Source organism: Hermetia illucens, chromosome 2 (assembly GCF_905115235.1).
Source record: "Hermetia illucens chromosome 2, iHerIll2.2.curated.20191125, whole genome shotgun sequence".
Taxonomy (NCBI): Eukaryota; Metazoa; Arthropoda; class Insecta; order Diptera; family Stratiomyidae; genus Hermetia; species Hermetia illucens.
Genome location: NC_051850.1, coordinates 160,750,859 through 160,777,669, shown reverse-complemented (window position 1 = coordinate 160,777,669; position 26,811 = coordinate 160,750,859). Strand labels below are relative to the sequence as shown.

The 26,811-nt window shown below is 42.8% G+C and overlaps 1 protein-coding gene across 16 annotated transcripts in view; it reads left to right on the top strand.

Annotated features, from left to right (window-relative positions):
- Positions 1-26,566, top strand: part of LOC119650369 (protein alan shepard) — a 460,805-nt gene extending 434,239 nt beyond the window's left edge. For 9 of the 16 annotated variants that reach the window (XM_038053091.1, XM_038053086.1, XM_038053089.1 and 6 more), the window contains 5 exons: positions 4,888-5,032; positions 8,454-8,815; positions 15,674-15,826; positions 16,045-16,190; positions 25,148-26,566. In XM_038053091.1, the coding sequence (XP_037909019.1) occupies positions 4,888-5,032; positions 8,454-8,815; positions 15,674-15,826; positions 16,045-16,179 (795 nt within the window). In that variant the 3' untranslated portion in view covers positions 16,180-16,190; positions 25,148-26,566. The remainder of the gene's footprint in view (positions 1-4,887; positions 5,033-8,453; positions 8,816-15,673; positions 15,827-16,044; positions 16,191-25,147) is intronic. The other 7 variants (XM_038053092.1, XM_038053090.1, XM_038053088.1 and 4 more) reach the window with 3 other exon arrangements.
- The last annotated feature ends 245 nt before the right edge of the window (positions 26,567-26,811 follow it).

The window sequence follows — 26,811 nt, the reverse complement described above, 5'->3', positions numbered from 1 at the left end:
TATCAATAACTATTAAATTTTTATCTTTATTCGAAAGCCATGCAAAATAAAAGTTATCGCCAATACTTTGCTTCCATACTATCAAGAAATCGTTTATAGTAATTTAGTCTATCTGTCAATTCATAGTGCTACTAAGATTGACTTTTTTATTTTGAAAATCTAATTAGAGAGTGTATTTATCTGTTGTTATCATCCAATTGCTTAGCGCTTCTAATAGACGACCCAGAGAATTAAATTTAATGTGATTGTCAGACATTATCTTACATTAACACTACTGGTTCCCCGATCTTCTCGAAGCTGCGTCCTCTACCATCCCAGAAACTGGCTATTGTGCGGAAAGAATTTGAACAACTTGTTCAACAGGGTATCTGCAGGCCCTCAAACAGCTGTTGGTCTTCCCCACTGCATATGGTCCCTAAGCCAAACGGCGAATGGCGCCCATGTGGGGATTACAGAAGGCTAAATGCACAGACTGTTCCTGACCGATATCCAATTCCACTCATCCTCGCGAATTGCCGCATCTTTTCGACCTTGGACTTAACCAAGGCTTATCATCAAATCCCCCCAGAAGACATTCCAAAGGCGGCAATATGCGCACCCTTTGGACTCTTCGAATTCACCCGGATGACTTTCGGATTGTGCAATGGGGCGCAAACCTTTCAAAGGTTGATTCACTCAGTCCTGCGAAAGCTCGATTTCTGTTTCGTATACTTGGATGATGTTTTGGTCGCTTCTTCCACTGAGTCTGAGCACTTAGCCCATCTCGAGTGCATTTTTCAACGTCTCCTTGAGGCCGCCTTAGTCCTAGACGTTGAGAAATGCAAATTCCTTCAGAAACAGGTGAGATTCCTCGACCACTCCATTTCCCCTGAAGGAATACAGCCCGACCCAGACAAGGTGCAAGCGATTACAAGCTTCCCGCTTCCGAAGACAGTGAAGGGGTTGAGGAGGTTTTTGGGCATGCTAAACTTCTACCGCCGTTTCCTACCCAATGCCGCCCAACACCAGTCCGTTTTGAACGCGTACTTGTCTGGCCCCAAAACTAAGGACACAGGAGAGATCGTGTGGTCTGAAGAGGCTATCCGCGCGTTTGACAAATCCTGTCAACAACTGGCCAACGCTACACTCTTGGCATTTCCTCTGCAAGATGCACTCCTAGCCGCTTTTGTTGATGCCTCTGACACCACAGTAGGTGCTGCTCTTCACCAAAAGGTGAATCAAGTCTGGCAGCCGTTGAGCTTCTTTTCTAAGCAGTTGAACCCCACTCAACGGAACTACAGAACTTACGATCGCGAACTGCTCGCCGCGTACTTGAGCATCAAATACTTCCGCTTCTCCTTAGAAAGCAGGCCGTTCACAGTGTTCACGGACCATAAGCCTCTCACGTATGCTTTGAAACAAAAGCCCGACAAAGCGTCCCCTCGTCAGCTTCGACACCTGCGCTGAGGCAAGGACAACATAGGTGCTGACGCTTTGTCTCGTGTCGCTGAGGTTAACATCCCCGCCTCACTCGACTTCTCGGCGCAGGAGGATGACGCAGCACTTCAGAGTCTCAAATCCAACCCCAAATAAAAATTTCGGGAGTTGCCCATTTTCGGCTCGAACCTCTCTTTTTGCTGCGAAGACTTGGAAAAGGGACCTCGGCCATGCATTCCGGCCACCTTTCGCAAGGAAGTGTTCCACGCGGTTCACGATTTAGCGCATCCAGGCATCAGGACAACAAATCGGCTAGTCACCTGGCCCTCCATGAACAAGGATGTCAATTCCTGGGCCAGAGAGTACATCGCATGCCAGAAGTGTAAAGTCTCCAGGCATGTAAGTAAAGAACCTACAATACAAACGGTTCCACACCTACACTACCAAGCGGTTCCACACCATACACTTCGACATAGTAGGAGCTTTGCGAGACTCGCATGGTTACAAGTATTGCTTCACAATCATCGACAGGTTTACGCGGTGGCCTTAGGTAATACCTCTGAAAGACATTACGGCGCAATCTTGTGTCGAAGCCCTCTGTCGAGAGTGGATACCTCGCTTTGGCGTCCTTGCAGTGGTCATCACTGACCAGGGAATGCAATTTGAGTCCACCCTTTTCTCGGAGTTAGGCAAACTCCTGGGTTTTAAACGCCAGCGGACTACTGCATACCACCCACAATCCAATGGGATGCTAGAACGTTGGCACCGGACACTGAAAGCCGCCATTATGGCACGCGACGATCCGTCCTGGACTCAAGTCTTGCGTCTCGTCCTGCTCGGCCTACGTACAACCCGCCGAGAGGAATTTGCCGCCAGCCCCGCGGAGCTGGTATACGGGGAGAACCCAAGACTCCCAAGTGATCCGGTCTTCGACAAAAGATCGAGTCTCACAGAGTCGGGGTTGGTGCGTCTGCTGAGGGACAATCTCCGACGCATCAAAGCCACACCACCCACCCGACACTCGTCCGCACCTGCCTGTGCGCCGTTTGCGTAAACATTTCGCTTTGTTTTTCAACTACTCCTATCCATTTTAATCGTACTGATTCGTCCAGATATTTTTGAGGGTGTGGTTCAATCCTTCAATTTTACTCTTGAAACAATATTGCAGCAGGGCAGCAGGGAAAATACTTCCTTGAAAATCAAATTTGTCTTAGAAATCCGATCCTCTGATCAGAATTGAACTTGCTAAGGACTTATCTATAGATTTGGTTTGGCACGCCCTTACAATCATATTCGGAATGCAGAGATCTTCTGCTATTTCCTAGTTTGATTGATAGATATTGTAAAGTCAATTGATATTTCTTCGAAACAATAATCCAATTAATTAAATTAGAGAAGATTCTTCGTTTTTTTTGCTACAAAGTTGTTTATTCAACAAATACCATATTTCGGGAATCGTATTCTCCCTTTTTCGGTGATTTTCTTGAGAAAAGGAAATTTCCAAAATACAGCATTGCAGCCAAAGAGAAGAAGGAAGTCTTTTTTTTTGTGCTGATGGAATCCTTTATCATAAAACTCAATATTTCGGGACTCCGCTTTTCGCTTCTCCAGTGTTTTTGCTGAAGAAGGTGACAGCGCATAGATTAAGAAAGGCATCATACTTTTGCCTTTCTTGCTTTCGGAAGCCTGTCTTTAGTGTATGTCTTTTTTGAAGTGGAAAGAAAAAAGGAGGATCTGCCTTTTTTGGCTACAGTTTTCCTTATTGGGACAGATATCATATTTCAGGAACCAATTCTTCCTTTTCTCCTCCTTCTTAAAGTTTGGGATGCTCCATGATATTGAGAAATTTTTGCCGAATGGCCCTGTGCATACCTAAGCATTCGCTGAATTTTTTTCGGGACGCTCTAATTTCGGGTTGATTTATATTGTTTTCTCAGACTTTTACCGTGTCAAAATATCAAAAAACATTCTTGCTAGATAGGTATGACCGACACTTTAGTCAATATTATATCTTCAGATATCTGACATTCCTTCGTTGCTTATTGATGAGAATGCAATCGGAGCTTTTGGTTAACATCGTATTCAAACTAAATAATAAAGTTGACTGGCAATTTCCTTCAGTAGCACAGACTAGTTATTAGCTGTACTATCGATGTTAATGGGTTACTTTTGCTACTGGGTGATAACCGTTCAGACAAATAAATTTTGTATTCCTTCTCTTGGTCTTTCGACGTTTCACCCCTTCGCAATTCTTCCCTTGATATGCAATGAGAATTCGTGAGTTATCAGTGTCAGTAATGCGCTTAATGATGGTTTCCATTATCTTGAATTCGAAAGTCAATTACTAGTTTCCTGTGATTGGGAGCTTAAGAACTACCACCGCTATTGTGCTGATAGCAGCTGTAGTTGCCTTGGACGGAAGGTTATGATCTGCGGTTTTTTTCTTAAAGCACTTCTGTTTGATTAATGCAAGCAGAGCTCCCTGTAGGCTGCTCAAAAAGGAACTAGGACCCATGGTCCTCCTTTATCCGAATACTCGGAAAAAGACCGTTGACGTGAAAGAACATCAAGATTTTGTCAGTTCTACAAATTAATATTGCAAATCAAGATAGTATAGGCTTCCTATTTTCTCCCTTCCCTTCCGACCATGTTCAGGATCCTATCCCTTTGTCCTTCTGACACAATATTACCAGTGCTTTATCCGGTGCCTGGAAATGTGTCAAGGGGACGCAGGTTATAGAAACTTCTATGACCGCCTGCAATGTTGAAACCTTTCAAGCCCCTTTTCATTCTTTGAAAACGAATTCTAGTGGTCACACATCTGGACTATCTGTTGTTTTGCCGGTTTGGTTTAGGATGATATCGAAAATTTAAGTGCCTTCAGTAGTGACTGCTCTGTCAAAAAGTTGACATTTCTTTGGATGCATTCGTGAACTTGGACTTCAACATATCATTTTTGGCCTGGTCGTCGGTCAGCACTTTCGGAACCCTTTAGTCTATTTTCCACATCTCGTCCGGCACATAGCCGATTTCCAAACTTGAAGACAAAACTCGATTGCGTGCCGCTTTTTGATCCACTACTCCATCTTGAACATAGGTACTGTGCGATCCTCACTATACCACTAATTGCAGACAAACTCGAGCGCGCTTGTTAGCGAGGATGATTTGAACATTTTTGGTAACACTTTCGCATCATATGCATCATGTTAATTCACAACTAACAATTCTTGACTTAAAAAAAAGTACAATTGTCATTCAATATTCTAAACACAGATTAGAATTCTTAGGATAATTAGCCCATCTTTTATATATCCAAATACAAAGTTCTTCCTACCAAATGAAATCTATAATATCTCCCTACTAATTATGCTCTTTTATGTTTTCTTTTCTCTTTACATTTTTTTATTTTGCCAATTCTTAAACAACTTCGGAAACTCTGAATACAACATTGGATGCGGCGATTTCAATCAGCAGCAACAAGAACAGGATCCAACAAATTTGTACATTGCAAATTTGCCGCCAACATTTAAAGAAACTGATTTAGAAACTTTACTAGCAAAGTATGGACAAGTAGTATCGACGAGAATTCTTCGTGATCAGCAAGGACAGTCTAAAGGTGAGTAAGGTTATAGTTAAGGATGATCTATGCATCGCATGGATTTTGAAAAGGATATTTCTATGATAGATAGATTTTTTTTCTACAGCAAAGCTTTAATCATTAAGTATAAGGAAAACGGAGCAGCATCACTCCTCTTTATTCATTAGTTCCACAGTTCTTGACAAACCCCGCTTGATTCACCTGAGATAAGCTTTTAACACTTTTAATACCTTCACATTTCATCTGTTTCTTAGTTACACCCTTGTCTCTCCCAAATTCTTGCGCTCCTACTCAATCCGGTTCACCATAGAAATGAAAATTAATTCATATTTGAAACATGTGGCATGGAGATGATTATGACATTTGAGAGTTAAATTGACTTTGCTCATCCCCTCCGCGCTCTCTCCCTTCTTCTCACTATTTCCGCTCTTTTGTAAAGTTACTGGTAAATAAAATTCAAAAGGGCTACTTGGTCAGTATTAGTTCCGGTTTGTAGCGCAACCATTTCACTCAATCCCCTCCCAAATTCAATGTGTTCATGCTACCTTTCCCCCTCCCTCTACAACTATTTTATGATTTGCCTTGCAGTCCTATTTTTACAATTGCTGAACGTTTTCTTCTCTCCCAAAGTTGGATGCAGACTGCTCCATATATTCTGTCATACAAGAGTGTAATAGTCCCTCCTTCCTTTTTCTTTCTCATTTTTTTCTTTGAGAGAAAAGGTGTTGCAAAGCATCGATACTACCAGCAAGTTGCTTATTGAAGGGTTTTTGTGTTTCCTACTCACTCTTCGTGGGAGTATAGGGCATCCACACAGTCGCATTGTGCTTGAGTTTCACTATTATCACACTTAACGCTGAGAAAGTGATAAGCTGACAGCATCTAGACGAACATAGAAACCCATGACGATTGGGTTTCGAACCCAGAGCAGCGAGATTAGAAGGCTGACGCTTCACCCTCTCAATCATCGCACTGTCAATTATTGAAGGCTTTTGATTTAGTAAATCACAAAATATTGTTTACCTATATTTTATAGCTCGCCTCGTATGTATCTTTTTGATGATAGGCTATGAATATTTTCCACATTATTCTTGCGTCCCAAAAGTGTCCATTTAAGTCCCTTCGTTATATTTCAGCAATTTTTCCTCACTTGTCTGTATTTTACTGTATATTGTGAGCCTTATCTATTTCCTTTGTCTAGCTCCAAATGGACTGTGCTTCACTCTAATTTTGTCTGAACAATTTGGTGCACTGTCTCTTATGAATAAGTTAGCTGTTACCCATCCAAAACTTCCTTAAATCCTTTTACTATTCTTTCGGTAGGCAGTCCTTATCTTAACTACTTTAATGTTTGTGACTTTAAGTTAATGCAACCTCATCCAATATTCCTCAATTTAATTGAAATAGCCCAAAAGTTTGTTCTGTGATTTGGTTTCCTTTACGCAGTTTGGAGTGTGTAGCACCTGCACTCAAAATTGCTGCCTTAAGCAGAGTTTCTCCCCGTTGAACTGTCTTAGTGATCTGCGCTGCCCCAATATTAAAGCTAGAATCTTGACTAGGTAACTCTCTTACACTAGCAGAGTAGTTCTCCCTTTCCTTAAGACGAATGGAAGCTTGGCGGTGAATGGAGGTCCTCAACAAGTTTTGGGAACTCAAAGTTCATTCATTCCATGGAAGATAATGGCAGCCAATGATATTGCGAAAATAATGTAATGATTGACATTTATGCTCCAACAAACTCTAGAAGGCTGATGATCCTTTAAAGTCGATGTAAAATGAGCTTGGATATATTTAATCTTGTCCTCATTTTTCCTTCTCTAACTAGTCGATTTGGGAGGGGTGGCGGCTGCGGAATCGTTTAGTGGCTAGTGGCACAAGAGTGCCTTGTAACTTGTCGAGAGGGGACCCTTTCTGCCTCCTCCCGTTCGTCTCAGACTTGGAGTTATGTCGCAGACCTTCTGCTCAGAGGTGGCGCTGAGGAAGATGAGGCGACAACCCTGTCCAAACCAAGTGGCCGAGAAGAACCATAGTGGTGGCACCGGGAGACGCTGTATCACTTTGGCTTGCCGGCCGTGATGCAGTAGACGAATGCTTCAAAGGCCTAATCGGGGCGATCAGACCCGAGTCTGGGGACTCATCTGAAATTGCAATCAGTCACGAAACCTTACCAGGGATATACTGGTACCATGGGAACCGAGATAGCCCCTGGACTCATATATTTCGGGAGAATTCCTGTTGTATATGAGTACAGTTCGGTTATTTGTGGTTGGCCCCCTAGTGCAAGCTTCATGGGGGTTGTTAGTTATGCTCAAGCGAGAAGAGATCTTCGGGCCTCGGCGTGGTGTTGCGTTTCAACACGGGTGCCGTACTCCTGAGTTCGGTAGAGATTTAGGTAGCTCTTGCATCCACCAGTATGAATGCTAAGCCATGTACTTGGTGTAAACTGGTACCGTTGTTGCTTGTCACAGCGGGGCTCTGATTGTAGTCACAAAATCAATCCGTATCTTAAGAAGACCGTGGGATTAAGTCTCCACGTCAGGTACCCACATAAAATACTCAAGGACTCACAGACCTTCTGCCAAGTGACTGCTCTACTTATCCCTCAACCAATTAGCTAATTAAGGAGTAGATCATTAGTAGATCATTTCGGTAGAAAATTATGCTAATTAAACAAGTTCTAATAATTAGCACCGCCACACACACCGAGGATGTCCATTTTTCACGACAGTCTCTATTTTACCAAGGCATTATGGTCAAAATCACACTAAGGAAGCTCCAGTGGTTCTTGGGGTTATCGCTATACTTCTCTCTATGACCCAACATCTTCGCCCCAGAAACTGGGTAAGTGCTCCTCACAGACGGTAACCGTCAAATCGGCATAATACGCTGGCATCCGGCACTATTGAAGTCTAACAATTTCATGACCAAAATACAGTTAAACCCAGAAGTTGTTACCCTAGGTGGCGGTGTTGAGTTTGACGTGTCTTCCGGGTGGCGCAATCCTGGTTATAAGCATCACAGAAACTGAAAAAAATGTCTACATTTCGAAAAGGTAGTTTTGACAAACCATGACTAGCTATAATCTGACGACTTTTCTCCGGCTGTTGCAGAACGATTTTTAGAAAAGGAAATCTTATAATTTCGAGGTTTTCTTTTTTGTTAAAATAAATAGGCGTCGCGCTGCAACGAAGCCCATGATCTTTCTAGTAGGTAATCTGCAAGGCATGCGAGATTTCTTGATTTAGCTGAATGGCGCCTATCATTGTTCTTGTTGTCTGAAAATTTTACAGTGAACCCGAGTGATACCCTTGAAATACACCATAAGCGCTTTCTATGTTTTGGCTATATGACTTGAATATTATCTTTAATGGTAGATGTTTTAAAGAAATTCTGCCTACTAATTCCCTCTAATCAATTGTTTCCCATTTTATATTTGCAGGAGTTGGTTTTGCTCGTATGGAGAATCGAGAAAAATGCGAACATATTATACAAGTTTTTAACGGTCATCAGATACAAGGTGCCAAAGATCCATTACTCGTGAAATTTGCTGATGGCGGACCGAAAAAGAAGAATCCATTTAAGAGTCCCGATCCAAATGCACGTGCGTGGCGTGATGAAACACTTCCAGTTGCATATGATCATACATTGCAACAGAATGGTGTAAGTGTAAATGTTGGTACACCAATTAGTGTACCATATCCACGTTTTGGTGCTCCACAAGTCAGTGGCTATCCAATGCCACCATCACAATGGATACCAAGCTATATGATGACCCAACCAATTGCTCAGGTAGAAGATCAAGTAAGTATAAATCAAATGCCTGTGATTGATGGATATTTATTAAATATAGCATGTAAGATTAGGTTCCAATGGTTACTTTTGGTTCCTCCGATTGGCAAATCTGAACTGGGATCATTTAATGATGAAAGTAATACTGTAATTTTCCTGAAAAGTTATTGAAAAAATCTATCCTCTATCACAATGGTCGTAATCCTATCTTGAAACCAAGATTGAGAAGCTGACAAAGCAAGACGTCCAATCTGGACTGGAATACTAACGGAGTTCTTTTTTGTGTTCAGAATACACCATATATTATAGCGACCATCCAGTAAACCATGTGCTCGGAGTAGGTTTCTTAGTCTGCCAAAAAATGAAACCTGCTGTTATCGGCTTTGAAAATATAAGCGAAAGGCCATGCACTCTGCGTTTGCGAGGCAAGTTTAGAAATATAATATAAGGGTCATAAATGTTCACGCCCCTACGGAGGAGACTGTAGAGTCGGAGAACGATACGAGGCAGTTGAGCGGACCCTCGAAGCCTGTCCCAAGTATGATATGAAAATCATACTTGGAAATTTCAGGCGATACGTCGGCTCCCATAGCTTACTTAGGGATACCAAAGATAACGGACTACGGATTATTCAATTAGCAGGGTCACACGAAATGGTTGTTGGAAGTACCTGGTTTGCACGGAAAGCGGTTTACAAACATACGTGGGCCTCTCCAGATGGGACCACTTTCAACCAAATTGACCACGTGCTGATTGAACGCCGCTACCGCTCAGCCTTCATGAATGTCAGAACATCTCGTTGGCATGGTGCTCCGAGCTCGAATTACGACACCACCTGCAATCCCCTCTGACAATCAGGTGAGAGTGAATAATGAAGCCATCCACAATACAGCCCTCCGCAACACCTATAAGAGGGAAATGGATGCCGCAATAACCGTAGTCAACAGAGATCCTGGAGATGAAGCATCAACAAATGATCTTCACAACCACCTGAAGAATGTTATCATTGACACGGTCACAAAGATACTTGGCCCCAGCCGCAAAAAAAGTAGGAATGGCTAATTTAACGATGAATGTAAGCTAGCTACGGAACGGAAGAATGCCGCATACCGAGTAATGTTGCATTCTCAAAAAACGCGGGCACGCGCAGAGACTTATCACGAACTCCGTCGAGCGAAGAAGCGACTGCACAGACGGAAAAAGAAACCTGGAAGAACCAACAAGTCTGTGAACTAGAAAAGTGCAGGAAGCAACCGCACCAGGTGCGCAAGTTTTACTAACAAGTCAGCATGATGAAGCCTTATACACCTCGATGCTCATCCTGCCGTGACAAAGAGGAAAATGTGATTTCCGACAGAATGGGCATATTGGAGCGATGGGTTGAGTACTTTGGTGAACTACTGAACAACCAGAACACCGGCGAGTTGGAGGTCCCGCCAATTGAAGACGACGGACAAATACTGCTACCACCAAGTATAGAAGAAACAGTGCGTGCAATTCATCAGCTTAAAAATCATAAGTCGCCAGGAGCCGATGGAATTACAGCCGAATTGGTTAAATATGGAGTAAACCAGTTACACCAAGTGGTTCATCAATTTGTGCTCAAGGTATGGGTTAGCGAATCAATACCTGATGATTGGCAACGAGGCATTATCTGTCTCATACATAAAAAGGGACATATCAAACAGTGCAGCAACTATAGATGTGTTACGTTGCTGAGTACCATCTATAAGATATTTTCTGCTATCTTGCTAGGCCTATAGTGGACCTGACATACGTGAGTGCCACTTTAGCCAGTAGAATCGCTTGGCATGTCAGTGAGGACTATACTCACAGCGACCATCAGGCAATCTGCATAGAGATCAAGGGCGGATCGAGTTCGAAAAAGAATTTTCGCAAAATGCCGGGTGGTATGCTTGGCTGGACAGTGAAAGCGTTCGAGGGGGACACATTTTCCGCGGTGCTCAAATCCAACATATCCCTGAATGGTACGGCTGGAGAAAAAGCCACCCAGATCACTCGATGGGTGACGGAAGCATGCGATGCTACTATGCCCAGAAGGCGATTGCTCCCCAGTAGGCAACCCAACTACTGATGGAACAACGAAATCGCAAGTTTACGAGCCGCATGTTTTCGGGCAAGGAGGCTTTGCCAGAGGCCTGAGCCTGCACCCGGTGGCGACGGTCGAGAGGAGGCACACAAGCAATTGCGTGGCCGCCTAAAGGAAGCCATTCGGAGGAGCAAAAAGAACTGCTTCAAACAGCTGTGCGACCATGCCGACATAAACCCTTGGGGCGAGGCTTACAGAGTGGTGATGAAAAGGCTGCGGAAATCACCCCAGGTGACCTGTTCGCGCCTCCTGAAACAGATTGTTACCACTCTGTTCCCTCACCACGAAAATAGGGGAAGGCAAATTTTTGTCCAGCCAAATGACGGCATAATACCGCCCGTAACTGTAGAGGAGCTGCGGGATATATGTGGTAGGTTCGGTGACAACAAGGCCCCAGGTTTGGATGGCATCCCCAACCGAGCTTTGAAACTGGCAGTGAAGACTAGGCCCGACTTTTTCGCCAACACCTTCGAGGCGTGCCTAAAAGAAGGAATATTCCCTGCCCAGTGGAAAAAGCAAAAGTTAGTGTTGCTTCCGAAGCCTGGCAAGCAACCTGGAAACCCAGCGTCGTATCGTCCTATCTGCCTGTTGGATACAATGGGGAAGATGATGGAGAGAGTCATCTACAACAGACTCCTGCCCATCGTCGAAGCCAGGAATGGTTTGTCGGAACGCCAGTTTGGTTTCCGACGCGCCCATTCTACGGTGGACGCAATTGGCATGGTGGTAAACCTGGCAAAAGGTGCACTGATTTCTGGCGGCTGCTGTGCCGTGGTGGCGTTGGATGTCAAAAACGCATTCAACTCGGCCAACTGGAATAGAATTAAACGGGCGTTGGCTGACATAGGTGTCCCCGGATACTTAGCGAATTTGGTGGAAAACTACCTCTCAGAGAGGACTCTCTGGTACGGGACGGATGAGGGCCCCAAAGAGTACATTGTCACAGCCGGGGTACCACAGGAATCGGTACTTGGTCCCCTGTTGTGGAATATCATGTATAATGGGGTGCTTGCTCTTCCCGTCCCAGAGGGGACTACGATTGTCGGCTTTGCTGATGACCTAGCTGTGGTTGTTGCAGCAAAACACCCAGAAGATGTGGAGGTTTACGCAACAGGAACAGTGAGAGCGGTAAAGTCCTGGCTAGAAAAGGCCGGGCTGACCTTGGCGGACGCGAAAACGGAAGTGGTCTTAATAACGAAACGCAGGAAAAATAACACTGTAAAAGTGGAGGTCGGTGGACATACGGTCGTATCAAAGCCGGCTATCAAATACCTGGGGCTGATAATTGACACCAAATTGAGTTTTAGGGAACACCTAGAGTATGCATGCCAAAAGGCAGCCAGTGCCACCACGGCACTTGCAAAAAGGTTGGTGCTAGCCGGAGTGGTGCGCTCCATCCTGCTCTACTCGTCGCCTGTGTGGGCAGAGGCACTTGCAGACTCTCAGAGACGGAAGCAGGTGAACTCGGTTTACCGGCGGATGGCTTTGAGCGTTTGCAGTGCTTTTAGAACCACATCAGATGAGGCAGTATTGGTGGTGGCAGGCATGATCCCGGTTGATATTCTGGCCAAAGAAATGAGTGTCCTGTACAATGCAAGACATATGCGGGGGCATGCACAGCGTAGAAATGCCGCAAGGTCAGAGTCGCTTGATCTCTGGCAACGCAGATGGGACGAGTCTGCGAAAGGTCGGTGGACGCACAGGCTCATTCCCAACATTAGAGTGTGGCTTGAGCGAAAACATGGGGATACCAACTACCACATTACCCAGTTCCTCACGGGACACGATGGATGCTACAGGCAGTATCTGCACCGCTTTGGGTTGGATGATTTTCCGAACTGTGGGTGGTTTTTAGTGGGTGTGAATCCCACACGCGCCTGCTGTTGTTCCGCCGTTCGGGCGACGGAGCTGCGGCGGACGTGTCTTTCTAAGATTTTCCACCTCTGTGTACGCACAAAAAAAAAAAAAATCTTGCTAGGCCGTAACATAAGTAACATAATTGGCTCATACCAAAGAGGCTTCACTCCTGGCAAATCAGCACCAGATCAGATTTTCTCTGGGTTGCAAACGATGAAAAAACTGTTGGAATATGGACAACAGTTGCACCATCTATTCATCGACTTTAAAGCCTCCTATGATAACATAGCCAGGGTAAAACTGTACACGGCCATGAGAGTATTCGGCATCCCGACGAAATTGATAAGGCTGACCCTGACCAAAACGCAGCAGGATCACTCTCAAGACCATTCGACATCAACAACGATCTACGACAAAGGGATGCGCCCTCTTTAACCTGCCCCTCAAGAAAATGATCCATGATGCTGAAGTAAATGCAAAAGGTACGATCCTCTTTAAGTCCACCCAACTACTTGCCTATGCTGACGATATCGACATCATGGGAAGAACGACCCGAGACGTACAAACTGCCTTCATCCAGATCGAGCAGGCGGAGACTGCCGCGAGATCTTGGGCTGCACATCAATGAAGGCAAAATATATGGTGTCAACGTCAGCAACAAAAACAAACCAACCAACAACATCAAACCACATTAGTCCAACGGGCAGAATAAAGATAGGAAACTACAACTTTGTGACCGTTGATAAATTTTCCTATCTAGGGTCGAAAACCACAACCGATAACAGCTACGATGATGAAATCCATGCACGGTTGTTGTCAGCCAACAGAGCCTATTTCAACTTACAAAAACTGTTCCGCTCGAAACGTCTCACCATAGGGTCAACGCTCTTACTGTTCAAGACAATGATCTTGCCAGTCCTCATGTATTCCTCGGGGACTTCGGTTCTTAGCAAGAAGAATTGCAAATTCTTGGCCGCGTTCGGGAGAAGAATCCTGCGAAGAATTTCTGGCCCGCTACATGAGGATGGACGATTCCGTAGCCTACATAACGACGAAATCTATGAGCAATACCATGACCGTCCGGTTGTGGATAAAATCCGGCTCAATAGGTTACGGTGGGCGAGTCACTTAATCCGTGTGGATGAGGATGATCCATCCCGTAAAGTCTATAAGGGCAATATCTATGGTAGAAAATTAAGACGAGGCCGACCCTGCCTGAGATGGAGCGATGGCGTAGGTCAGGACGCCAGACAGCTTTTAGGGATATCGAATTGGTGGACCTTGGCGCAAAACCGGGATGTCTGGAGTTCCTTATTAAGGCAGTCCTAGACCGGATACCGGTTGTTGCGCCGTTGATAATGATAATGAGTCGTAGATTCTCTCCATATACCCACGGATACCAAACTAAACGAAGGAATACACGTACTTTCGTCTAAACATGCCTAGTGGCTTAACACTTTTAGTATGCGATGCATTCTTTGCCCCAAGAATTACGGTCTTTGTTCATGGATGGCCAGAAATAATTTTGCCAGTAGTTGGGTTGTTGTCCGAAGTGCGCAAGATCGTGTATTAAGCGAAATATTTCCATATGGAATACAGTCGAAATATAAAGGCTAGGACCTTTTTCGGTGACCTCGCAGCAGAGAGAGGAAGTTGAGCCGAATATAGGGAACTCCCCTCTTCCTCCTCTTTCTAGGCTGCAACGATTGCCGGAAAAATCGGCTGCGGCTGGAATATTGATCCCTGAAATTTGGTACAAATCGTAGGTGACTATATTGTCGCAACTGTGCACATATTGAACGTCCGAACTAAACTGGCTTATGCAGGTTACGTGGAACATTTTGTCCGGCTTTTGCCGTAAGGTAAATGTGAGAGGCTTGTGGCTCGTGAGCAAGGCCTTCAAGGAAAAAACGGAAGTATTTGATGCTTAGATACGCGGCTGATAGTTCACGATCATAGGTACTGTAGTTACGTTGAGGGTAATTCGACTACTTCCAGAAAAAAATCTCAACGGTTGCGATGTTTCAGGTATCGACAAACACGGCTAGGGATACCTCTTGTTGAGGGAATGCAAAAAATGTATCATCTAGTCTAGCTGCTGCTTGGTAATCTGAAAAGCGTAGATGGCTTCTGGAGACCATCATTGAAGTAAACGAAACAGAAGTCCAAGTTTCGTAGTGAATTTTTGGAAGATTTGCTCCGCATTGAGTAGGCCAAGAGTCATCCGTATGAGCTCGAAAAGGCTAAAATGTGGGCAAATTGCTGTCTTTGGAATATCTTTGGGAGCCACAGAGATTTGGTGGTATGCCTGCGTTAGATTCAAGGTTGAGAATGCACGAGAGTTGACTAAGCAATGCCCAAAGCCTTGGTTGAGAGGAATGGGGTTTGTACTCTTCACAAGGTCGCAATTTGTCATTAGGCCTGGGGACCAGGTGGAGGGGAGATGACCAAAACCTGTTGGAAGGTCTACATACAGGAGTTGTTTAAACTTTTTCCAGGCGACATCGTGCTTCGAGAAGATTGGGGAGTCAGTAGTTTTTATGTGGTTCTGAACGGTATGCTTAATTGGCTGGAAGATACAATATTTGGTAGTAAATGTTTTCAAAAATAATTGAAAGGTTGCTTGGCAGCCGGACGTTCTTAGGAGAAGAGCTTGGGAAGCAAGTTTTCCACCACAAACAGTTTGTAGTTTGTCCCACTGTTAAAAGGTATAGAGATATGATGACAATTTTTTTTGAAGTGACGAATGTAATGGATATTGACGAAGTATATATAGTGCGAGCAAAATTACTCTCTTACCAAAAGGAGGTTTCGGTTGTGAACCTCGTAATTTTCAAAATGAATTTTATATTACGCTTCATCATAAAATAAACATTTTATAACATTTACCATTTTCTTTTTAGTATATGCAAATGGCAGCACCTCCGCTAAGCGTAGCATCAACTTACAAACCAGACGGAGTGCAGCCTCGCAGTATATCGATGGTAATGAGCGGAGAAACTGTGCCATATGGGGCGATGGTGCCTCAGCTAGCTACACTCCAAATTGGAAACTCGGTAAGCCACAATGATTAATTAAGATACAAATTCATGGACTGAGCAGTTATTGACGGAAAAATTAAACATTCAAATCGGTAGCAATAAGTCATAGCATATTAAATTTCGAGTGTCGACATTAGCACTCAATAACTGGCTCTCGAAATTGAATTTCGTATCCAGCTCCCTGAAATTTTTTATGAACACAAGAATTAATGATTGATTTTGAACATTTCAAGCAGTATATTAGTCCATCTTACCCGTACTATCATACGCCAACGATAATTCCAACTATGCCAATTGCTGATTCAGAACAAGCGAGTACAGCTGCATCACCGGATGAGGCTTACACACAATATCAACATCCTAAATAGGTCAACGAAAGGTAAGCTTGAAGTAAAGTTAGGACAAAGGACATCTGCAGATTCACCAGGATATGCTTTTCCTTCTTTCTTTTTTCAAATAATGAACTCAATATAAGAACGTAAGTCATAGGAGCGATTCGATTAGAAATTGTGCAGGTAGTTCTGTATTTGCACAAAGTAAAGAGCACTTTAACTAGTCCATTCCCATTCCATTCTCATTTTATCCTTTCTCAGAATTTTTTGGCCCCATTTTATCATTTCATCTGATATCGTCAGGTTCCCTGTGCGCTGAGCATGACAAAAGGTTCCATTTACCTATCTCAAACAATTTAATTTTGTTTTCATTTCGTTCATGTGTAATTTGAGCCCTCATTCTAATCCAATTTCTATGTATACTGGATAAATAGTGTTGGGGACCACAACTCGATTACATAAGTTTCATTTTACATTCGTTTGAAGTGCGCCCACAACCTGGGAGAACTCTTCAACCCGAAACGGTGTAGTTGTCTCGTCCGATGGATCTGACGACACCCCTTCCGCTAACACAATTTATCCAGAAGTGGTAGTCACTTGAGGAGTGCTTCAATTCCGACTGTACGCAAGCAGATATATCTGATAGGTTGGCTTAAAACAAATAAAATTTCGCTGCTAGTGTACGTGGGTCGGGAAGACTAGTAAGGCGCTCGCACAAACGGAATCAAATGAAATTTCGTAATTTGTTTTACTTGCTCAAGGGATTAAGAATGAATTTCACGAGGCTTGTCTATCACACTATCACTTGCTATCACTTGCACCTGCAAGGCTGAAATAGATTAAGGACTTAAGTGGATTTTAATAAGGCTCAGTGTGATAATTTTTTTGCAACACATGTGAGTCGGTGTGGTGGCCGGATGCTCTCGAATTTCATTCGCTGCGAAAACGTGTACAATGTATTAATTTTTTCCGCTCCCCTTGAGTGCAATTTTTCACACTTTCATGCTTGTTTGAAATTTACCATGCATGCGGAGTTGAAATTGTGATACACTGAGGTTGCTTGTTCATATTGAGTTTGTAACTTTCCCCCCATGAGAACAAAGGCTACAATGTGAGACCCCCATCAGAAGTATTTTCGAGAGAACTTGGAGGCCCTACATAAAGTTGGAATATCAGGCCTTGGGAGTGTACGAGACTATATAAGCTCATTCAGTAATAGCGCTTCAAAATACTAATCTGTAACTTAGAAGTGAGTAATTCATTCTCTCAAGCCTCGCACAAAATGAGGCTTCAATTCTCAGTAAAAATAGCATCTTCAAACCAGCTGATAAGTCGATTAGGCTCTGCAAGTTAATTCCTTCATAGTAAATTCTACCCCAAATGACGACTAACGACAAAACATATTCGATTATGCACACAATTTTCATATGCACGAATCATAGTTCCTTTGTGGGGGCTATTTAGTAAGCATTGCAACCGCACATCCCCATTCAATCAGAGGAGCATCGATTTTCGGTTATGAGAAAATGAAAGTTCCATGCTGGGAAGTTCCATCATAATGGAGCCGAAAATCGATTGAAATGTGATAGTTTTCAATCTAAATTTAGGCTAACAAATTAATAGGCAATTAGTGAACGAACATATAAAGACTCATCAATTCTGGGTGAAAGATAATATGGGAAAATACTTATTGATTGGATGATTTTGTCAGGAATTATCAGTGGGGCATCGTAACGAATTGAAAGATTTTATTCCATTAGTCCAGCTTTTTGTACAATTTCACACTCTGATAATTGAGAGGAGTTGCGTAAGATGGGGTCGTAAAAGGTCATTAAAAAGGATTGAAATTTGGGGGAAAGCCTGCACATTTTGAAATTTTCTTGCTACCGAAATATCAACTGCGCCTTAGATATGGATTGACCTTTCCACTACGGTCTTTGGCTGTCAAAAACAGTTTAGGATTGGACCCAGGAATATGAGCACGCTCCTCAACAATGGCGTCGAAAGCCACCAGAATGCTCACTTTCCTGAACTTGAGCGAGAGTTCCAGCGATATGAGCTGAACAGTGTGAGTCTAAGCGAAGTGAGTTGATGGTGGGACTCGGAGAGTAATTCGCTCCCATTCGTAGCACAGTACTTGTGTATTCCGGAAAACCTTGTGGTAACAGACATGAATCAGGACCTTGACAAGAATATACTAGGAGATTTCGACTGCGGTTGAGAAGCATCGCATTTGTGCAGTGCTACACTAACGAAGATTTCGCTGTAGAGGAGAAGGACGCCTTCTGTGAGCAACTGCATGCATTCAGAGGAGGCTTCCTAAAGGCTACATTGTGATAGTGATGAGTGATCTGAATGCGAAGGTGAACTCTGATAAGACCTTGCTCGAAAATGTTATTAGTGACTGGAACAACAACGGTGATTTCATAAATTTCTGCACAATTTCATTGCCTTGTCATCGTCGTACCACTATTCGATCAAAGGGTCTACTAAAAGGTCAGTTGGGTTTCGTCGAGCACCCAACGATATCGCGGTCAGCAGTGTCTCCTGGGTCATTATTCTATTAAGTGAAAGTCGCACCGCGTCCTTAAAGAACTATTGTGCCCCTTTTGCTGATTATAGTGTACCTATTAATCATAGTATCTCAAGCAAGTCTATAACCGTTAGAAATTTTAGTATATTCCCTACTTCCAGATCTTTCAAGTTTGCATCTGGCATTAAGTATTCTCTCAGATACCTCGACCTACTTCGTTTCCCTAGATGCTAGTTCAGCCGACAGTGACAAGTGAGAATTCCCACTATGATTCGGAGGTTCTTTTTGGTAAGGTTTAAGCAATCCTTTGTGCACATGGGTTCATATCCCCCCAATAGGCACCCTGGACATCTCCATTCCTAGTAGACTTGCCCAGTATAATTTCCTCAACTGTTCCTCTTCATTTTTTGAATGGCATAGCCATGAAACCGTTTCCGATTCCGCAGAAGGGTTCTGGCCCCTGTATGGGCGTCCCTGCTCCCTACTTGGCTAGTTTGTCCGCTGCCTCATTGCCTTTCAACCCAATATGGCCTGGAACCCAGAGTTTCCAGACTATGTTGGACGGCCCAAGCGTATTTAGTCTCTCAAGGCATTTCCATACCGGTTTAGAGTTCACCTGGTTGGACCTAACTGCTTTGATCGCTGCTTGGCTGTCGGTGAGTATAGCAATGTTCTGCCCCCTATAGTTCCTTTGGAGATTAAAAGAGGCACATCTGTCTATGGCATATATTTCTGCCTGAAATATGCTAGTGTACCGACCCATTGGCTCCAAGTACATTTTCCTTGGATCAATGACACCAGCACCCGCTCCCTTTGCTGTGAGGGATCCGTCAGTGTACCAAGCAATCAGTTGCTGGTTTAAGCCGTATATCACAGCCACGCTCTCCCAGTTTGCTTTGTTACTTTCGTTGTCATGTTATCCCTTGGTATCAGTAATTCGGGATATCGCCTAGAAAGAATATCAATATTATTTCGGTTTAGGCAACTCCCCGACTCACTCCTGAATATTGCCCTCCTTGCCTGTATCTGTATATGCAGATAAAGAGGGGTTGTCCAGGGATGCCGTTGGGCATGTCTTCATAACCCCACTGATACACACACAAACCAGTCTTTGGAGTTTGTGTAACTCCTGACTTGTGAGCAGAGTTCAATTCTCTCCACTCAGATTACCAGATTAGTATCTTCGGGCTGGAACCCAATTTTTTTCCTGCTATGAACCTGCAAGTCATCGTAGCTCTCGTGGCTTTTCGACAAGTGTTTTCGAGATGCGTCTTCCAGAGTAATTTTTGGTCTAGCCTGATTCCCAAATATTTGAATCACGCGGGTTTGCGTAATAAAAGAGGTGCAAACATCGGCCTCAAAAGGGTGTATCATCTGATAGTCAGAGGACAGAGTGTCCGTCCCAGCGATCCGGCTGTCGTTCAGCAGTGGCAAAGCTTTTTTGTTGCGCTAACGACACAAACTTTAAATATTCCACCCGAGAATATTGATGAGCATGGGACCGCGATTAAAGGTATCTTTATTTGTGATGTGGATGAAGTTGTCGGCCACATCTCAAGAGGACATTTCAAGATCTGGTTGACTGCGCAACCCACTTAAGCATGGAAATATTGACTGTTTCTCCAAACAGTCGCGAAATTTTCCGATCAGGACATTCAAACTAAGTAAAGCCTTGTTGGTCTACCTGCGGATTTTTTTCGTGTTGCGCCTGTAATCCTTGCAGAGCTACTTCTGTCACTTTTTCTTAAATTGTGAGTGTTTAAGAGCTTGCCGAATGAGTGAAATACTGTTACAAAGATAATAGCAAAATTAATCCTGGAATGCATCAAAGAACACGTCGAAAGTTCGATCAACAGCGAGGAGGCGCAGGGCAGCCATTTCGGAGGTATTATAAGGGTGGCACAGATGGCGCATAATGCCACGTGCCGCACTGAAGTAAAATTTAAAGTCGAAAATGAAGTTCACCAAGATTGCATCTTGATACTTTCTTTCTGCCGACAGTGGGATCGGTGTCATCATCATCAACGGCGCAACAACGGGTATCCCGTCTAGGCCTGCCTTAATAAGGAACTCCAGACACTCCGGTTTTGAGCCGAGGTCCATCAATTCGACATCCCTAAAAGCTAAAAAGATTTTTTTCTCGAACGCGCCCAAGAGTTCGCAATTTTTCTTGCTAGGAACCCAGGTTTCTTTTGAACATATGTAAACTGAAATAGACTCTTTTGGCTGCTAACAACCGTGTGCGGATTCCATCATCATAGCTGTTATCGGTTGTGATTTTCGACCCTAGATAAAGGAAATTTTCAACGGTCTCAAAGTTGTAGCCTCCTATCTTTATTGTTTTCATTTGACCAGTGGCATTCGATGCTGTTCGTTCTTTGGTTTTTGGTGCTGACGTTGCCACCATGCACTTCGTCTTGCCTGCATAATGTGCAGCCCGAGATCTCGCGCCGCCTGCTCGATCTGGATGAAGGTAGACTGTACATCTCGGGTTGTTCTTCCCATAATGTCAATATCGTCAGCGTAGGCCAGTAGTGTGGTAGACTTGAAGAGGATAGTGCCTTTCACATTTATTTCTGCATCACGAATCATTTTCTCCAGGGTCAGGTTGAAGAGTACGCATGATAGGGCATCCCCTTGTCGTAGACCATTGTTGATGTCAAATGGTCTTGAGAGTGATCCTGCTGCTTTTATCTGGCCTCGCACATTGGTCATAGGTCAGCCTAGTCAGTCTTATTAATTTCGTTGGGATACCGAATTCTCTCATGGCCGCGTACAGGCTTTGCTGTTACAGGCGGCTTTAAAGTCGATGAAAAGATGGTGTAATTGATATCCAAATTTCATCAGTTTTTTCCATCACTTGCCGTAGAGAGAAACTCTGATCTGTTGCTGATTTTCCTTGAGTGAAGCCTCTTTGGTATGGGCCAATGGTGTTCTGGGCGTGTGGGGCTATCCGGCCTAGCAAGATAGCGGAGAATATCTTATAGATTGTACTCAGCAACGTGATACCTCTATAATTGATGCACTGCGTGATATCCCCCTTTTAATGTATGAGACAGATAATGCCTCGTTGCCAGTCGTCAAGCATTGATTCGCTGTCCCATACTTTGAGCATCAGTTGATGAACTACTTGGTGTAATTGGTCGCCTCCATATTTAACAAATTCGGCTGTAATTCCATCGGCTCTTGGCGACTTGTGGCTTTTAAGTTGATGAATTGCACGGACTGTTTCTTCTATACTTGGTGGTGGCAGTATTTTTCCGTTGTATTCAGTTGGCGGGACCTACAACTCCCGTCTGTGAAGTCGCTTCTCCGCTCGCAGGAGTTCGTGATAAATCTCTGCGCGTGCCCGCGTTCTTTGAGAATGCAACATTACTCAGTATGCGGCATTCTTCCGTTCCGTTGCTACCTTACATTCATCGTCAAATCATCCGTTCCGACTTTTCTTGCGGCTGGGGCCAAGTATCTTTGTGGCCGTATCAATGATAACGTACTTCAGGTGGTTGTGAAGATCATTTGTTGATGCTTCATCTACAGTATTGCGATTATTGTGGCATCCATTTCCCTCTTATAGGTGTTTCGGAGGGCTTTGTTGTGAATGGCTTCAGTATTCACTCTCATCTGATTGTCAGAGGGGATTGTAGGTGATGTCGTAATTCGAGCTCGAAGCACTATGCCAACGAGATAGTGGTCCCAGTGTGTATTGCCCCCCTATATCTTCTGACATTCATTAAAATTGAGAGGTGGCGGCGTTCAATCAGCACGTGATCAATTTGGTTGAAAGTGGTCCCATCTGGAGAGGCCCACGTATGTTTGTGAACCGCTTTCCACGCAAACCAGGTACTTCCAACAACCATTTCGTGCGATACTGCTAATTGAATAATCCCCAGTCCGTTATCATTGGTGTTCCTATGTAAGCTATGGGAGCCAACGTATCGCCTGAATACGGGCTCCGTCTCTACTTGACTGTTGAAATCTCCAAGTATGACTTTCATATCATACTTGGGACAGGCTTCGAGGGTCCGCTCAACTGCCTCGTAGAAGGTATCCTTCTCCGACTCTGCAGTCTCCTTTGTAGGAGCATGAACGGTTATAAGGCTTATATTTCTAAACTTGCCTCCCAAACGCAGAGTGCATAGCCTGTCGCTTATATTTTCAAAGCTGATAACAACAGGTGTCATTTTTTGGCTGACTAAGAAACCTACTCCCAGTACATGGTTTACTGGATGACCACTATATTATATGGTGTAGCGACTCTTCTCCAGTAAAAGGGTTCCTGTCCAGCGCATCTCCTGCAACGCTGTTACATCGCCCTTATATTGAGACAGGGTATTGGATAGTTGCTAAGCAGCATTCGGGCTGTACAGGGAGCGCACGTTCCATGAGAAAATGCGCGAATCGTTAATCCGTTGTTGTTGCCGAGTTCGTGGTTGTAAAATCCATCCTGTCCGAGGCTGCTTCTGTGGCTTCGTAACATTGGTTTTCCGTGTGGGGTTGTCCGCCCTACCTAACGCCCAACCTGGGTTGGTACTTTTTGTCCCGTGTTTAGGCACGGGAGACTGGCGTTCATCCCTTTCCGTCTGCAGTTTTTCATGAAGAAAGAACTGCCAGCGATCGCCCAAACATGTACTGAGTAACATCTTTCTACGGTGGGATTAAGGGGGAGTCCCCATATATGCAAAAGGGGGGTGTAAGATTTTTTTTCACTGAATATAATCATGTTGGATATCAAATGAAAGGTGTTGATTAGTACTTTTCGATGCCAGTCTTAGTTTTGACATTCCTTGGAAACGCGGGGAGCGCGGGGGTATAAAATAAAATATAAAGCATATTATCCCCAAGTGTGATCAAAATCATACTATTACTAACAAAGTTACAGTAGCTAAAACTTGACTTTACGGTGTAAATTTACTGCAACTAAATATCAATATCACACTAAAGTGGGTAGTCAGACATGCTAAATGCATATACATAACGGGCTACGTACAAATGGGATAGTTCTACACTCAAATATACTCGCAGAAGACGCAAACAAAACCTTTCATACCTGAAGCGGCCAGCTTCCGGTTTCCCGAATTGTTTTCACTTACTTTATGCTTTCGATTTTTCGATGGCAGATTCTTGTCTTTCGGTCCGGAATCGTCTCCCTGAATCGGAAAAAGAAATTCCGCTTTTCAAGTTTTGATTTTCGGTATTTTCGATCTCTCCAAATATTGTTGATTTCTTATTTCTAATACGTGCTTGTGGTTTTCACGAAATTTTCCGTTTTTCCGTAACTCTTTTTGATGAATCTCAACAAAAATAGAAATTTCTAATGCGCGGGGTTTATAAACTACTTTTATCACAAATAATTCCTCTATCACAATGTGTATATCCTTTCTTAAAAAAATGTACATCTGCATTTGTTTTCCGCTCCTTTAATTTAACTTCAAACTATTTTGCTGTTAGGACACCACTACAGAATCCCCTGTTCACGACCAATCTCCTCCTTCAGCAAAAATCATTTTTCCATCTCAAGCCCCGCTCATCAGCTGTCTCCGTGATCAGCTGGTTCTTGGTTCTGTTCATTTGTGATTCCACCGACGTCGCCCTTGAACTTCAAATTCAAGTCAGCTCAGCGGATGCAAAAATCAACTCACATTTTTGCATGGCTAAATGGATATTTGTTCTAGCCCAGGTAAACCGATCGCCTATGTGCATTCAGTAATACGTAACCGGGGCTAGTTAAAGTACCAACAACGTATATTTTCCACGGTCAATCTTCGATGACAATCAATAATTGTTAGTAAATGTAAATTGAAATTTGTTCAAATGAAATAGGATTTTTAAAGTTAGGGGAGAGCGACCAGTTGTTAGGTTTTTCTAGATAATTAAAATTAAGTATTGTTGGATCAGGATAGGAATTATACAATTGAGAGGGGTAATCGGGAGAGGAGTTTTATAATGAAAAACAAAACCAAAAAAAGGAAGATTACATATTATTTGAATGCATCAGCTCCTAACGGATGGAACCCGGGGAAGGCAATCGACATACCGAACATATTGTAAAGCCGCGGACATTACAAATCCTAAGCAAAATACTGGAAGCTAGATCAAGGGTTTGGTGCAATAACACACAAAGAACCGAAATACCAAGAACTGAGGTATTAATTACTCTGCACATATACTCGAAGTAGATGACCAAATGGCATTCAAGTACGTATCCATGAGCACTTTGGGAAGCTGCTTTTAGGTGCGAATCCGAACAGTCAAAAGTCGCCAATTTCCCCAACCTTCCTTTTTACCAAGGGACATAGTACAACCCAATAGAATCCTTGGTTATTATAGAATATTTCTTATAGCCTAGAAAGCTGTCTTACCAAGGTCCTGGATATTCGACTTTTAAAATTTTATCAATTGCGTATAAGCAAGCATTTTAGTTAGATAATCCTTTAATTATTCAATCATTTAATGCCTTTTTCACAATTTCAGATTTGATCACCATATACCTCATTTATTACATCCGATCAAGGTGATTGTATAACCGAATTGCTTTTCTTCTTCGACGTACCAGCAAACTACTATGATTTCAAAACTACCAAGCCAGACTTTATAGAAGAAACCGCATTGACAACAGCAGGATGACTACATTAATTTTTCAACAATTTTTGACCGATTTGAAAATTACACTGAGAGACGTATTCGAGAACTGGAACTAAGGATCAAGCATAAGAACAGAAAGAATATCGCCATCAACCACTACTTTCGACGGTTTTTTTTTGTTTTTACTTTTTATTAGAAGAAGAAGAAGAATATAGGTCTGGTAGACGAAAAATAAGAAACCGCGGCAACCGATAATATATAAAAAGACAAGAAAACTGATTCTAGGTTCTACTAACGTTTTTGATTTAATTATGTTGAAAAACTGAAGCGATTTTGTTGGAAATCCGTGTTGGATTGTTACCTTTGTTTCTAATTGAGGATTGTCGTAGTGTCCTTTTTTTGAATATCGAAAAAGGAAGGAAATAATTTTTTGTTCATTGATTTTAAATAGAATCCGGAGAAAATGCAGGAAAAACCAAACAAGGGCGTCTTTAAATTAATTTTTGAAAACAAATCTAGCGTTCTCTCACTACGGAAAACATCATTCCTGCAGGAGAAGTAGTTTTTTGGCTTTTTTGATTTTTGCAAGTTTTTTGTATTTCAAAAAACGATATTCGTTTTGCAAATGATTGTATATTTGTTTTCGTGCTTTTACGACATGCTTTTGCATGTGTTTTCTTGAAGAAGAAATGTATGTGTATTTTTTGAGAAAATCCTGTTAATGGTATTTGTAGTTTTATACTAAAACGACTATCGTTTTTTGAAAACTTCTCGGCATGAAATCGGTGCACAGTGTGCACATGTAACATGTAAAATTATAAATATATTCGTCAGCGCTAAACAAATTCTGCGGCATTAGATCCGTTATTTTTGAAGCGTCTTTTCAGAATTGTACGAAATAGCGAATAAAAAAAATAAAAATTCAATTCAAGTGTTGGGAGCAAGACAGTCCAGCGCGAAATTGAGAAACAAAAACGTTAATTTTTACAAGTGATCAAAAAAGAGATGAATATATTGTAATGTGGAAAATGTGAGTTATAATCCCTTTTCATTGATCCATTATCAATTTTATGTTAACAATCCCTTGAACCGTAGGCTCTTCAAGATAGATTTGAACGGATGAAGAAGAAATCAAAAGCAATGTTTGAAAAGTGAAGATTAATAAAGGAAGGCTCAGAAAGTAGATTTGAATTTAGATGGGAATCGCTTCAGTCGATACGGAACCAAAGCGAGCTCGTGTCCTTCTTGACAGAGCTGGTACCGTATTGATTGAAGTGATTCCAAAACGATTTCTTGAGGTTACGAAAATTAAGAAAGTTAGGAACTGGTTCCTAAGATTTCTTTATCAATTTACTGTTTTCTAGATGCTGTTTTTTCTTTTTTTGAAGGAGAAACCAGCAAGTCAGTTTGTTTTTTATTATTTTTTTTTCGATTTTTATTAGATTTTTAGTATTTTATTGTTATAGGAATTCAGAGCGCATATAAGATAGTGCGCGGAGAATGTGCTAAGAAAATTTAGAAGAAGGAAAAGAGAAAAAAGGAACGCGGGTGAC